A 14,048-nucleotide genomic window follows, 5' to 3' on the forward strand; every position below is an offset into this window, starting at 1 on the left:
GAAAGGCTGAGAGAGCTGGGACTCTTTAGCCTGGAGAAGAGAAGGCTGAGGGGAGACCTTATTATGGCGTACAAGTATCTAAAGGGTGGGTTGAAGGAGGATGGAGCCAGGCTCTTTTCAGTGGTTGCCAGTGACAGGATGAGGGGTAATGGGCACAAGTTAGAACATAGGATGTTTCGTTCAAATACACGGAAAAATTTCTTTATGGTTCGGGTGACAGAGCACAGGAACAGGCTGCCCAGGGAGGTTGTGGAGTCCCCTTCTCTAAGACCCGCCTGGATGCAGTTCTGAGTAAAGTGCTCTAGACAATACTTGCTTTAGCAGGGGAGTTGGACTAGATGATCTCTAGAGGTCCTTTCCAGCTCTGAAGATTCCGTGATTCCATGATCTTCTCGTGGTCTAGGGGCCATGCCAACTTGCTGAGGATACACTCTGTCCCCTCATCCAGGTCATTAATGAATATATTAAACAAAATTGGACCAAGTATTGACCCCTGGGGGACACCACTGGTTACAGGCCTCCAACTAGACTCTGTGCCACTGATCACAACCCTCTGAGTTCTGTCCCGCAGCCAACTCGCAGCCACTTATGTGGGCCTTACAAAGGTGGTCTGGCTCAAATCACAGAACTGCAGCTTAACAACTGTCTACAACTCATCAGGGCAACATTAGCCATTGGTGTGATCAGTCCTGTCCGGGACAGCCCTGTCCTTGATTGGACAAGGGATAGTGGCTTTAAACTGGAAGATGGTAGATTTAGATTAGCTATAAAGGAAGAAGGTTGCCCAGGGAAGTTGTGGATGTCCCATCCCTGGAGGTGTTCAAGGCCAGGTTGGACGGGGCTTTGATCAGCCTGGGCTGGTGGGAGGTGTCCCTGCCCATGGCAGGGGGTTTGGGACTAGAAGGCCTTCCAACCCAAACCATTCTATGATTCTGTGATTCTATGACATATGCCAGGTCGTTCTCTTTTCTTGCTAGACCCTTTTTCTGAATGCTAACCCATGTTGAATTTTCTGGAGGCTGGGAGAAGTGGACGTGCGTGGGATACCCAGCCTACCCACAGCACTTAGGGAAGCAGCAGTCACTTGAGAGGATGCCCGAGCCTGTAGAAAGGGCAGGACTTATGTTTGTGTGAAAATCCACTGGTGGGAACCCAGATATAACCTTCTAGCACTTACCTGTGCTGGAGAGTCCTTTGCAAAGCAGAAACAAAAAGAAACAAGCTGGGACTTAGGGAATATCAGCCTGTGGTGCAGCTCAGCCTCCTGTCTCTCAGGCTGTACTGCTTTGGGGCAATGGAAAGGAGGCCCAGAGCGGGACCTTTGAATACCAGCCCCACCCCACCCCTTCCCCTGGTGCTGCAGTGTGTCCTCTCCCAACAGCCTGGTTAAAGCTGTGGCTGCTTTGGGCCAGAGGCTGAGCTGCACCTCGCTGCTTTCTCAGAGCTTAACAGAAGGGCCATTAAGAGTGTCTTTGGACTCTGTCCATTATTGGTAACCTTCCAGCTATTTGCTGGAGGCAGATGTAGACACCTGAAACCAGCTGCTCCACCCTTGGTTGTCTTCCTTTGAGTCCAAGTTGTGGTATCACAGCCTGTCTCCTCTTCCTTTTGCCCATGCACCTACACCACACAGCTGGGGAAGGTCACATTTCACAGATGAGCCCTACCACACATGGCTGTCTCATGGGGTTGTAGAGAGAGAGACCCTCTGCAGCTAATGTGGAACATGCTGGCCAGGCTGCATGGTGGACTGTGGCAGGAGTCAGTTGCATGACCTCAGGACAGGACAAGGCATCACCATGAGCAGCTGGGAAGGGAGCCACAACCCGTTACAACCCAACTGCCAGTTCCTCTGGAGTGTCTGGGAAGCCTCAGCCACCCATAACATGGGTGTGTTTCAAGTGACTGTAACCTCAAGCATAAATCAAGTAGCTAGTGACTTGTAGGGTAATTTGTCATGGGTTGATATACACTCAGCTTGCCTGCAGACTTCAGGTGCACATGACAGCCTCCATCCATGTGTGTGCAATGGAGTATGGATCCAACAGGAGACATACAAATCTCAGAAGGGTCAGGAGGATGTGAGAGGCCTGGATCTCACTTCCTGGCTCTGCTCAGACCAGTACAGGAGAAGCTGGGAGCTGATAATCTTCCTGGCTCAGCAACAGTCTGTGCACGCATCCTCCCAGGACTTCCCCAGTGCCTCTTCTCCAGTGGGAACCCAGGCCAAGAAAAAGCATACCTAAGACTTTAACTATTGACTCCTCAGCCCTTCTTCCAGACCATAAACATCCCAGTTAGACTTCACAGAGGGTAAAACAGAGTGGGGATAATGCAGTAGTTTATATGTAAAAACAGAAATATTATATATATATATATATTTGTCCTGGTTTGAGTTGGTTAAATTTAGGAGGGATGGATGGGACATCACACTTACTAAGGTTTGCCAACATTTCTTACTCAGGCCCGTCTTCTGACCGCATTTAGCTTCCTGTTTTCTGGTTGCATATAGCTGTGCCAAGCTTTAGCTATTTGACTGGAATTTAGCTTGGGTGGTGTCTGGTTCCTACTGGAGTTTTTGGATGGATGGAAGGGAGGTAGGGAATTTCAGCCCAAACCTTTTGGCTGGTTTCAAAAACTTGGACTCAAAAAAGCCACATTATTCATCTCACATTAAGAAAAAGGCCAGCAGAGCTTTGCTGGAATGGTTCCTCCTAAGATTTGAGGATTGGCTCTGTGTTGCATGTCTATATTATGCCTTCACTATCGGAAAGTGAAAATTTGGCCCATATTAGGTTTTCAGTGTTACTTGAAATTACAGTGTGATCGTGCTCAGGAGAGTCTTGATAGTTTTGCAGGTAAATTCCTTGAAGATGCTGCATTGGCTTGGCCCTGCTGTCGGCATGAGAAGACCAAGTGCCTGGGACTGATTTTCTGTCCTGGATTTGGTGTGAGAGAGATCTGCAGGTCTTTCCTCTTCATTTAGGGTGGAAGAAGAAGCAAGAGGAGACTTGGCCCACATGTGCAAACCTGAGGACTGTCCCTGGGGCTTGTTTTGACCTCCCTTGGGAGGGCTTATCTCCTGCGGGTGGGATGCTGAGCCGCAGGAGGCTGATGCACTGGTGTTCCAGGAAGTCTAGCCTGGCCTTTCGTCAGGGAAAGGCAGGCTGGTTGAGGGAGAGGCCGAAGGCCTGCAGGGGCAAGCCCAAGAGAGGGTGTGAGCACATCCCTCCACATGGACTTGACACAGATATCTGCTGCCAAGCTCCTCCACGGGCTCTTTCCAGCCATTGGAAAGCAGATGGCATGTCTAGGGCCTGATCCACCCAGTCTGAGGAAGACCTCTAACAGCTCACAGGCAACAGTGCCCTGTCTGTCTGTCTCCATCAGTCATATAGCAAGCCTTGCCTGCTTGCTCAGTCAATTGTCTGTAGATGACATACCATCTATGTTGACCAGACGTGCTCCTCCAGCCTGGAGTCACCTAATGGAGAGGCATCACTTGTCCCCTTGCTAGTCTGCATTGTACAATACACTCTGCAAGGGAAATGTCGCTACATAATGATTTTTATAGTTCAGATTTGCTTACAAGTAGCTCAAAGACCTCTAACCTGGCTCTTGTTTTGTTGGTGGGGCTGGGAAGGACTGTTGGGGAGGGATTCATCTGCAACACAGGTTTCTCCCTCTACGGATCTGGTGGATGAAAATGGACATTCAGTGGGCTCATTGTCAATTTTCTCCTGAAACCCGCAACCACATAGTCCCTTTGCTCTGCTTTAATTGGTCAGGGGAGACTTCATAAAGAAAGAAGTCAGAAGCCCTTTCTAAGGATTACTCCTGCACTCGGCTGTTGCACTGCCATGGCTCAAAGCCAGGGAGGACCAGAGCATGCAGTGCTCTGCAAAGAACAGGCCATGGGGTGGTTCTGGGAAACAGCCTGATATGGAGCAGTGGCAGGGTGGCAGGAGATCAGTGGGGTTCTCCTCTCCGGCCTGGTCTCACTTTCTCTGGTCCCTTGTTACAGGCAGGCATCATCGTGCATCTGTCGGAAGCACCTGGCTGCGCCTAGCGTGATAAGCGCGAGGATGCTGCGAGCTCTGTGACAGCGGGGGATGCACACTGATGCATCTGGAAAAGAGGTAAAATTGCCAGCATTGCCTCGAGGAGGGACCTGACCCACCTCATGACTGTGGCATGAGGTTCCCCTCGGGATCTGTCCTGCTCAGCCAACAGCTCAGCGCATACCCCTGTGTATCTGTCCATACCCAGGCCACAGAGGGGTGTTTGGGGTCGAATCCCACCTCCTCCCTTGCTCCTTGCCCAGGTGCAGAGGAATCATCAGCAGGGGGGAGGCTGCTGAGACCTGCGTGACCACCACAAAGTGAGGGGCTGTAAGAGCAGAGGCAGCTGCAGCCCAGCACATCTTGTTAGCAAGAAGTAGTACAGCCCTGCACTAGGCAAGCAATTAATGATTTTACTGCTAACAAGGGCTGCAGCTCAGCAAGTCCGAGCACCCAGAGCCCATTGCTGACATCTGGACACCCTCATAGCTTCTCAGAGGTGATGCATGATCCCTGATTTACAGAGAGGGAAGCTGAGGCTGAGAGTTTAAATGATCTGCTTGAGATGTGAGGTAGGAACAGAATTAAGGGGAGGACCCAGGGGTCCCATCTGCCTGCTGTGACTGATTAGCTGTGCTTCCTGTGCAGGTGAAGACAAGTATTGTTTTAAAACAAAATCAGCTGTTATCATGCCTCGGCCTGAGCCCCATACAAAAACTCCTGCTTCCAGAAGAGAATTTCTGGTGGCACCGTGGTCACTTGACTGCAGCTGTTACAATGGAGAAAAGCTTGCGCAGCACTGTGGGGCTACAGGCCATGGCTCAGGATGGTGCTTGCAAGACTGGCAGACTTTGCATCAATAGGCATATTCACCAATGAGGTGCCTTTTTATCAAAAAAGCCACTTGACTCATTTGGTGCAACACAGTGTCCTTCCCTTGCCCTACAGAGAGCATTGCAGGGTATGTTCAATAAAGACACTTTTGCCAGAGCCTTAGATGGCAACTTATGACACCCTTCAGTAGTACTTGTGTGTTGGAAGAAATGTCACTCTGGCGGGCAAGAATCTCTGCAGAAATGCAAAGTCAGCAGGGAGAATCACACAGGTGGGCACATCACAAATGCTTAGAGGTGTTTAAAAAAAATTCACACTTACCTCCTATTTCCCCCTATTTCTCCTATTTCTGGTAGGCAGAGGGTACTTGGGAATAGTGCCCCTGTAGCCAGGCTGGGAAAAGCAGCTGTGCCATGTTCCTGTCCCCAGCCCTGGGCAGCTGCCTGCCACATCTGCGGCACCAACACCCTGCATGGTACGGGTCCCCTGTGCTAGGGGCTGTCTGGGGGTTTTGAGAGGAGCAGGAGAAGGGGGGTGCCCGGGCCCCTAATGGCTCAGGACCACAACAGCAGATTTTCCTCTCCAGATCTCACTGTAATGAGCACTAGTCTTTGAAAAGCAGCAAACCCCAATATGAAAAGCAGCAAACCCCAATATGGTCCTTCCTTGCTTTTATATTGAGGGGTCGATAGGGCTGGGGGAGGGGCATTTTCCTGTGCTCTAGTTCAAACTGCTGCCCCTCTGAGCTGCTATCGACAAATCCGTGCCTTTCTGACAGTCCTCGTGGGTGCTCATGATGTGGTTTCTTTCCCATTGTAGGTAGTACTGAGCCTGAGCTGAGCGCAGGGAGGGAGCCCGTAAGCGCTGGGAGAACAAGCGGAATATGAGCGAGAACAGCCACTTTCCATGCTCTGCTCCAGACCGCCAAGAGCTGCATTTCTCAGGCTCACAGCCCGCCGCGCTGGGCTGCAGCGATGGGGACGAGCAGCTCAGCCAGCCTCTGGAGCCTGCCAGTGGGAGAGCCAGCCCCCGGGATGATGCTCAACCCTCCCAAGGAGCGGAGGGGGAGCGCGGGGGCCAGGGCAACGAACATCTGGAAGTGACGGCGGAGCTGGGCGAGAGGCAGGGTGAGCAGGGACTGGGAACCGACGCTGGCAGCAAGAGTGGCCACGAGGACGGTCTGGCATTGGCGAACGGCGTGGATGCGGAGCTGGCTGCGGGGCAGGAGCAGACGCCGCTGCAGCAGCGGGACAGTGACGTGCCCAGCCGAAGCAGCACGGATTCAGGGGAGAGGGGCTCCCCCACCCAGGAGATACCTAGTGAAGCCCTCAGCAAGGAGTGGTGTCACAGCATCTTGGACTCCTCAGAAGCTCTAAGTGCCGACGAGCCTGAGGAGCTGCTCGGGTGAGTGTGAAGCCATTGTGACGTCGTCTCAGTGCTGGTTTGCATGTGTTGTTTTCTCAAGCCTCCTTGGTTTGAGTTACTCTGTTCCGTGTGCAACTCATCAGTTTAAAAAGCTGCAGCTGCTCTCATGGCTGACTGTGGCTTTTCACTCTTTTCCTCTCTGGGCTTCTTGCACTGCTTTTCCCTGTTACAAATGCAGAAAAGTTGTGATTAGAGCCAGCATCTGCCCACAGAGGTACAAAAGCGAAGGAGAAGCTCTAGAGATCTCAGGAGTGCTGGGTGCTGGTTGTGCTCACTTCGGGGGTTTCCCACTTGCAAGTTGGAGATTCAGCTGGAGCACTTATGGCAGAGTTCCTGAGATAACTTTGGACAAGCACGACAGCCAGGGGATGATGAGGAGTGGGGCTTGCCCAGGAGCCTGGTATGCCCTGGAAGTCCCTGGCAGCATGGCTTGCTCTGGCAGTCCCTGGGCTTGCAGATTACAGCTTTGCATCCAAAGGACCACACCGTTGGTAGGAGAGGGCAAGGCACTTAGCTTTGCTCCCTGCTGCACCTGTGGCAGGTGTTACCAGTGCCTGGGTGGCACAGGCATAGCAGTAAGAGATGAGAGACACAAGTGTCATCCTGTTCTCAAGTGCCTGAGACAAACCAGCACATGTGCAGTGCCCCACAACCTCTGTATCCTCTGTACTGGCAGCCTGTTTTCTCTCCAGGCTGGGGGACACTCACACTGGTGCAGTGTCCACAGCTGATTTTATGCCTCTGCAAGTGCTGAGACTCCCTGGGGCTCTGCAGGCTGGGGGCTGAAGGGAAATGACTGGTCCCTGGGATGAGGGGTGGTGCTTCCTATGCCATCCCTGTGGGAGGAGTACAGCTGATTCCCTTTGCCACCAGAAATCATCTCGGGGTCTGTATTGTAGCCAGATGGTGTTTATGGCCAGTGTGAACCTTATGGCTCTGCCTGTGTACCTACTCTAGCGCAGCAGGGATGCTGCAAGCAGGAGGGGGCTGGAGAAGAGCAGCAGAAGTTGCCACAGAAGAGCACGGCCTTAAGAGAAGATGTGAAAGGAACAGGGTGGCCAAGAGGGGAGAGTGAATCACCTACTAGTTTTAGTCCAGCGCAGGCTTCAGGCTGAGACATTTGTTCAGAGAGCTGTCTGGAGCGTAGGCAGGAGTGTCAGCAGAGCTGGGAAGCCACACAGCGTGTGGGCTGACAACAGGCGTCCCTAATTCATTGTGTCTCTAGTGTTGAACAGGCTCCCCTATAAAAAGCTGGTGGTTTGATTTACCCAAGGCCCCCAGCAAGAAGGAGCAGCACTGTTTCAACAAACGCAATTGAAGGTACCGAAGAGGAGGAGCGTCCAATGCAGGCTGCTGATGTCCAGAGAGCTAAGGGAGTCCACCCCCAGGCAGATCTCATGAGCCTTGTAAGCTCTGCAGTCAGGTCTTAGATGTCTGCAAGTCTCTCAGGTTGCAAGGGAACAGTATTTGCTTGGTGAGTGGCTCCCTGGCAGAAATTGTGAGTTCAAGACGAAGATAAGGGTGGCCAGTGGCTACAGTCACTGGAAGTGCAATTATTTTAAGGTACTAGGGCATGAATTGGGAGAAGTGGCAGGCTGAGGATTTGGAGATGATGCAACCTGACTGGGCTCCGCACACACAGCCCATGATCTTATGCTCTAAACATATTCACTTGGATAGCAAATAAGTCTTTTGGGAAACTGAATGCACAAGGGATAAGTCACACACTATATTCAAAGGCAGAAGGGCAGCTGGAAAACTTTAGCGACATAGCCGAAATCTGGGAAACCACTTATTGCCGAGGCTAAAGCTCGCAGTGTTTGAGCTCCTTAGTACTTTGACCACCTATCTTTAGGCTAAATAGCAGAAACATGTGGCTGGGCCAAACACAGCATGGAGCTGGTCTTTCCTGACCGTAGCTGACTGTCTGGCTCTCCTAGATCAGTGTGGGTCAGGAGTAACAAAGCTGACAGATGGACTGAGGCACCAAGAAGTCACTGTCATCCTGCATCATGTCTGAGTTTCCCCAGTTCTTTCTTTGCTCCCCTTCGATGTGTTGCTGGTTTTGTTATGACCATTCTGGATATAGAACCTGGGGTTTCTCTGTCTCTGGCCTAATATTTTACCAACGAGCAGTCAACTATTCATTCCTGGGGAACAAATCACTTACTATTCGCATGTTGGTGCTCATATGATACATTTTGCCTCTGGATCTTGAAGTACTTTACAAGAAAGGGTTGCGTCTTGTTCTTCCTGCTGAATTAAAGGAGAAAAAGTCATCCAATGTCATCAACTCCATGATGGATGTGGAGAAAGAAACTATGATTGCCCCACCGAATGTAGATGCGTGCATCTATGCAGGAAATGGTTGTTTAAAAAGTCAGGGAAATAAAACCAAAGCTTTAGATCTTGTGCTGCAGTTTGTGTTAACTGAATCCCTTTTACCCCCTTTCTAGTTTATCCCATGGCATCCATTGACATGCCGACATACCATTTGTCAAAGCCCTATTTTCCAATCATTGTGGCTATTTTGCCTAGAGGTCTTTCACCTTCCCAGAAGTCCCCAACGTTGGCCATGCTGATCTTGGGGAGGTTGCAGCTCTGCAGTCAAGCTGAGAGCTTCACCAGTGTAGGAAACTTACTGCTTTCAGCCCCAGAAATCATCCAAAAAGGTCAAACTTCTCAATAGAGGAACCCCCACCTTTGGCTTGTAGACGCATTTAGCGCCTGCATGTTTGGAACTGCTGCCTTTGTCCACACATTTCCTCCCATGGCAACATATACCCGTTGAGCAAGTCAAATTCCATTAAATAAAGTTTCAGAAGAACTTTGCAGAAGGCCTGCAGTGCACAGGCAAGAAAAACCTGATTTCCATCATGTCCTTCTCTGGCAGGCCTCCTCACTCCACCAACACAGCAAACTAGGTTCTACTTTATTACAACTAATGAACCAGTGAGAATGGAAATGTAAACAACTCCGTGCATAAAAATCCAGTACGGTTCAGCAGCAATAATAACCAAGTGCTATGCTCTGCATGCCTTGCCGTAAGCAATAAAACAGCATTTCAGAGATGACTGGGGAAAGCAGCACAGGCAATTAGATACAGTGTTACTTCAATACGCTTACAAAACCTTCTGATTACAATGCAAATAAATATACGGCTCCTTATTTAAGTGAAGCAATTGCCTTCCCCACTGTGTAATAAGTACGCGACACTTTGCTGTAGGGTGGCTATGTCAAGTTCATTCACACAAGTGAGGTCTTTCAGTGTCTCCCACCTTAGCCTGGCTTTGCTTGAATTAGATGCAGATGGTGCTCCTGGGCTGGTGTAAGCTGTAGAAAGTCTCTTTTTCCTCCGTCGTCTCTGGGACCACACAAAGAGAGATGTGATGTGCCTGACCTGTTGGTGCCCACTGACCCATCTAGGACACCTGCCCTGGTCTCTGCGGTCTGTCCCACGCAGCCTTTGCTGGGGATACAGACTTTCTCACTTTGTTGCCTGCTGTGCGAGTTTGGGCTCAGGGGATAAACAAAGGGCTGGAAAATACAAGCTCTGTGGTGTGAACAGCTAATGGAAATTACTCTGCTCAGTGTGGTGAGAGAGCAGGAGCTGTCTGTCTTGGGATTATGGCAATGTGGGACCTACTAAGTAATATCCAGGTGGTGCGGGGCTTGATGGCTCTTGATGGACTTGATACCCAGAAGCAGCCAGGAGAATACTGACGGGCACAGCTGCAGTGCACAACACCCCTGGAAACACATGGCGTGCAACAAACCTCATGGGGGTGGGCCAGGGCTTGCCCTCCTGCATGGATGCTCCCACACAAAGACATGCTGGTGCTGGGAGTGAAGCAATGCAGGCCAAGGAGCGGTGTGATGGCTCTCTTGGAGGACCTGGGGAAACTACAAAGGCCCAGGGTTTATCCTTGGTGTGGGGAGGGCACAGACCCTCTGTAGGGGAGGGGACAGACCCTTTGTAGGGGAGGGGACATGGAAGTTCACTGTGGATGGGGCTGTTGCAAGAAGTTTGGCAATGGGACAAGCTGCCAAGGCAAGTCCGTAGTTCCCACCACTGAGTCCAACTAAGGCTGTAAAGTCCTGCCTGTCACAAGCATGAAGTTTTTGAAGTTCCTCCTGCTTTGTAGAAGGAGAGGATCTTTTCTGTACACAAAGTTATGGCCAGCCACTGCAGTTCACCCTGCAGGGATGGCTGGATTTGTAAAGACAAGCATTCCTGAGGATGAGGGGCCTTTGGGCTGCAGCAGATAGTCTGTGGGGCTGCTGCTGTCTGCTTCGTTTCTGCTTATGTCTGGTTTGCCGTATGGCCAGCTCTGATGAACTGGGTGAGAGTTTTCTTAAGCCCTGAGCTCCTGGAATCAAGGGATTATGCAGGGCTACACGTTCATGTAAGCTTTTACCCTGTGGTTGCAGAGCTGGGTTTGAAAACAGCAACTCTGCCGGCTCCGACATTAGAGTGGACTTTCAAAGGGTGCAAAAACTTGTTTGTCAGGACCTGTCAGGTCTCATGAATGTAGCGTAAGCCACACATGGTTGTCTTCCTCCTTGCACAGGCGGGTCTGTCCTGCTCCCTGCTGTGGCTGGGATCCCCTGTTCCTGCTGCAGCTCACCAGCCCGCTAGCCTGGCATCCGGCATCATAAAGAAGGGAAGATAACGTGGCATACCCTGACCTTCTTGGTTTCCTCAGACTCTTGGGGCACTGAGAAATAAGAAACCTGAGAGCGCTGATTTGTCCTCTCCTCTTCAATGGCTCTTGCCCTGGCACTTTAGAAGCAAGAAAATCTTCCTTTGTTAAAATCCTTCCACAAATGCACTTTTCTTTCAAAGATGGGGGACAATAAGTCTGGTAGCTGACTTGTGCCCGCTCCTCACTGCAACAGCGGGGCTATATGCACCTCTGTCGTTGCATCTTCCCTCCTTACACTGGTTTTCTGTTAGTTGTCCACTGTATCCCCTCTCGCCCTTTGGTGGTTGTGGATTCTTGGGGTCAGGAGATCCCTGTTGGGAGACAACCTCCTATCCTGCAGACTTGGGTCTTTAAACACACTGGCTGTAGCAAATAAAGGTGATAAACTTGAGGACTTCCCTATATGAAGGGATGCCAGGTCCCATTTTACTGCCTGGAGTTAGTGCTCATGTAAATGCTGAGTTCTTGCTGCCCATGCTGATGAGGGTGTTGGAGGACAACCGGTCCATGTGAGCATCACCACTCAGGCACGGTGTCTCCAGTGATGCCCATGAGAACTGGCTGCTCCACAAACCCGATGATGATGGTTCCCAGACGGTTGTGTTGTCATTGGTGGCAAGGTGTACATTGCCTAGCCCTTAGGGCCACTGTGTCCTGAAATGGCCAGCCATCTTCCACCCTGCCTGAGGCATTTTGAAGGGCTAGGGTTTCCAGTAATGGATGACACTACGTCTGTATGCCTGTGCCAGTAAATTCAGGGCCTTATTAACCTGCTCCCTGCTCAAGGGGCAGCCTTGCCTCCTTGCTACTTGCTTAGCTGTGCAGTGGAAGTACAAGCAAATCCCTCCTGTATTGAGAGAAAGAAGTATGCACCCCAAACCCTGTAAGTACAAGCAGACCTGGCTTCAGGGCTCCATTGACCCTCTGTCCAGGCATGGAAGTGGTGTTCAGGGGTCTGTCTCCACTGTGAAACCAGGGAGCCTGTGTCTGTTGGACAAAATGGGCTGAATGTTTCCGGATCAGGGCAACTGCAAGCTGCAGAGAGCTGGGAGCTGGAAACATGCGGCTGGCTGTGGTGGCTGCCGGGGTGGTTGCTTTGCTTTCCCCGTTCTCTTCTGTCTGCTGGTGGAGATGGGATACAAGGCTATATCTCTCTACCTTGGGGGATTGGACTAGATGATCTTTTGAGGTCCCTTCCAATCCCTAGCATACTGTGATACTGTGATACCTCTCTTTACTTTTGCTGTGATCAATTCAATGGAGTGTGGTGCATGCCTCAGTTTCCCCACCTAAAAAGACTGAACTGTTTTGTAAAGTGCACTGAGAAGTGCCCAGACTCCAAGGAGACACTATCATGGCTCTGCCACGTCTGGCTCACAAGTGCTTTGCTGCCTCTGTGCTAGAGCCACTACCTCCCAAGGTCCATTTCCAATCTCTTCTGTGGCAGGTGATGTTCTTCAAGGCTGGAAGTGGGCTGTCACTGGCACCCAGTAGGAAACATTACTAACAGGATATGGATTTGGGCATGCACAAGATACAGCATCTCCTTAGCTGGCACAAGAAACTTGCTCATCCCTGAACCACCCCCAGAATTCAGCTCAGGGAAAAGTAATGTGCTGCAAAGTGAGGCCATGCTCATTAGGAGACGCACTAGGCATAGCCATGACACTGACACAGGGTTCCCAAAATGAGACAACCATAGCGAGGAGATGCAGTGAGTTGACTCCAACGACCAACTGAGCACCTATCCTTGCAGTTCCTCACCACTCTTCCCTGTGAGATGAGGGAGAGAATCAGAAGAGCAAAAGTGAGACTTGTGGGTCAAGATAAAAGCAGTTTAATAAGTAAAGGAAAGAGAAAAAAAAACAAACCACCAAGTGATGCAAAAGCAATCACTCACCACCTCCCAGCAGCAGACTGATGCCCAGCTAGTCTCTGAGTGCTACTACTTTGAAAGACCAAACACTTTTCCCTTTTTTTTTTTTTTTCTTTTTTTTTTTTTCTGAGAATGACACTATATGGCATGGTATATCCCTTTGGTCAATTCAGGTCAGTTGTCCCAGCTGTGTTCCCTCCCAGCCTCTCGCCTACCCCCAGCCTACTCAATGGGGAGTGAAAAATAGAGAAAGCCTTGACACTGTGCAGGCACGTTCAGCAATAGATAAAACATCGGTGCATTATCAACACTGTTTTAGCACAAATCCAAACCACAGCACCATATGTGCTGCTATGAAGAACGTTAACTCCATCACAGGCAGAGGAAAAGCAGCTTAATGTTCCCTTAGCTTTCATCTGTATCGCAGAATGAAAAGCCTGGTTCTGACAAGGCAAATGACAGCAGCGTCTGCTGGAAGAGGGGAGGCAGGCTTCACCTGAGAAACCCGGGATATTTTTGGCAGGTCCTTGCAACCTGGTCTATTCCGAGAGGGACTGAGCCCTCCCATCTCCCCAGGGCTCCCAGCTCAGCGGGCGTTGCTGGATTTGACTCAGATGAATTCTCCCAGTGTGGGTTCATATTGAGTTGTACGCTGGAATGAATGCCCCTGCATTCAACGCCAAGCAGAGCTGGGATTGCTGAGAGTCATGCATGCACACCTGGAAGCTAGACTTGTAGGTTCATGCATTTTGCAGGCCTCCTGTCCTGCCTGAATCCCACAGGCTAGCTGTAAAGTGTCACAGAGCCTCCCCTGCCTGGATGTGTGTCCATCACCTTTTACATCCCTGTTAGTTGAAAGAAAACTATTTGTAGGGTGCCTTGCACTTCTAGGGTGCCTCATCTAAGAAAAAAGGCTTAAGTTACAGCATATGAATTGGGCCCTAAAAGCTTCTGCTATTTCTCCACTATAAAAGGGATCAAGGACATTTGCTGCCGATTTCCAAAGTTAGATGAAATGGCCTTGATCTTAAGGATTTTCATGCTTTTGAAGTAGCCATAATTGGAGCACTTGAAAACCTGCAGATTAAATCTATTCTGGCAGTGGATCCAGTAGCAGGTGTCAGATGCAAACCTCTCAGTTCAGAG

The 14,048-nt window shown here is 50.5% G+C and overlaps 1 protein-coding gene across 1 annotated transcript in view; it reads left to right on the top strand.

Annotated features, from left to right (window-relative positions):
- Positions 1-5,778: 5,778 nt before the first annotated feature.
- Positions 5,779-14,048, top strand: part of PSD2 (pleckstrin and Sec7 domain containing 2) — a gene marked incomplete at its 5' end in the record, with an annotated part of 44,998 nt that continues 36,728 nt past the window's right edge. The window contains one exon of the mRNA XM_082489975.1: positions 5,779-6,299. Within this exon, the coding sequence (XP_082346101.1) occupies positions 5,779-6,299 (521 nt within the window). The remainder of the gene's footprint in view (positions 6,300-14,048) is intronic.

This window comes from Vanellus vanellus (genome assembly GCF_965231255.1).
Source record: "Vanellus vanellus genome assembly, chromosome: 13".
Lineage (NCBI taxonomy): Eukaryota > Metazoa > Chordata > Aves > Charadriiformes > Charadriidae > Vanellus > Vanellus vanellus.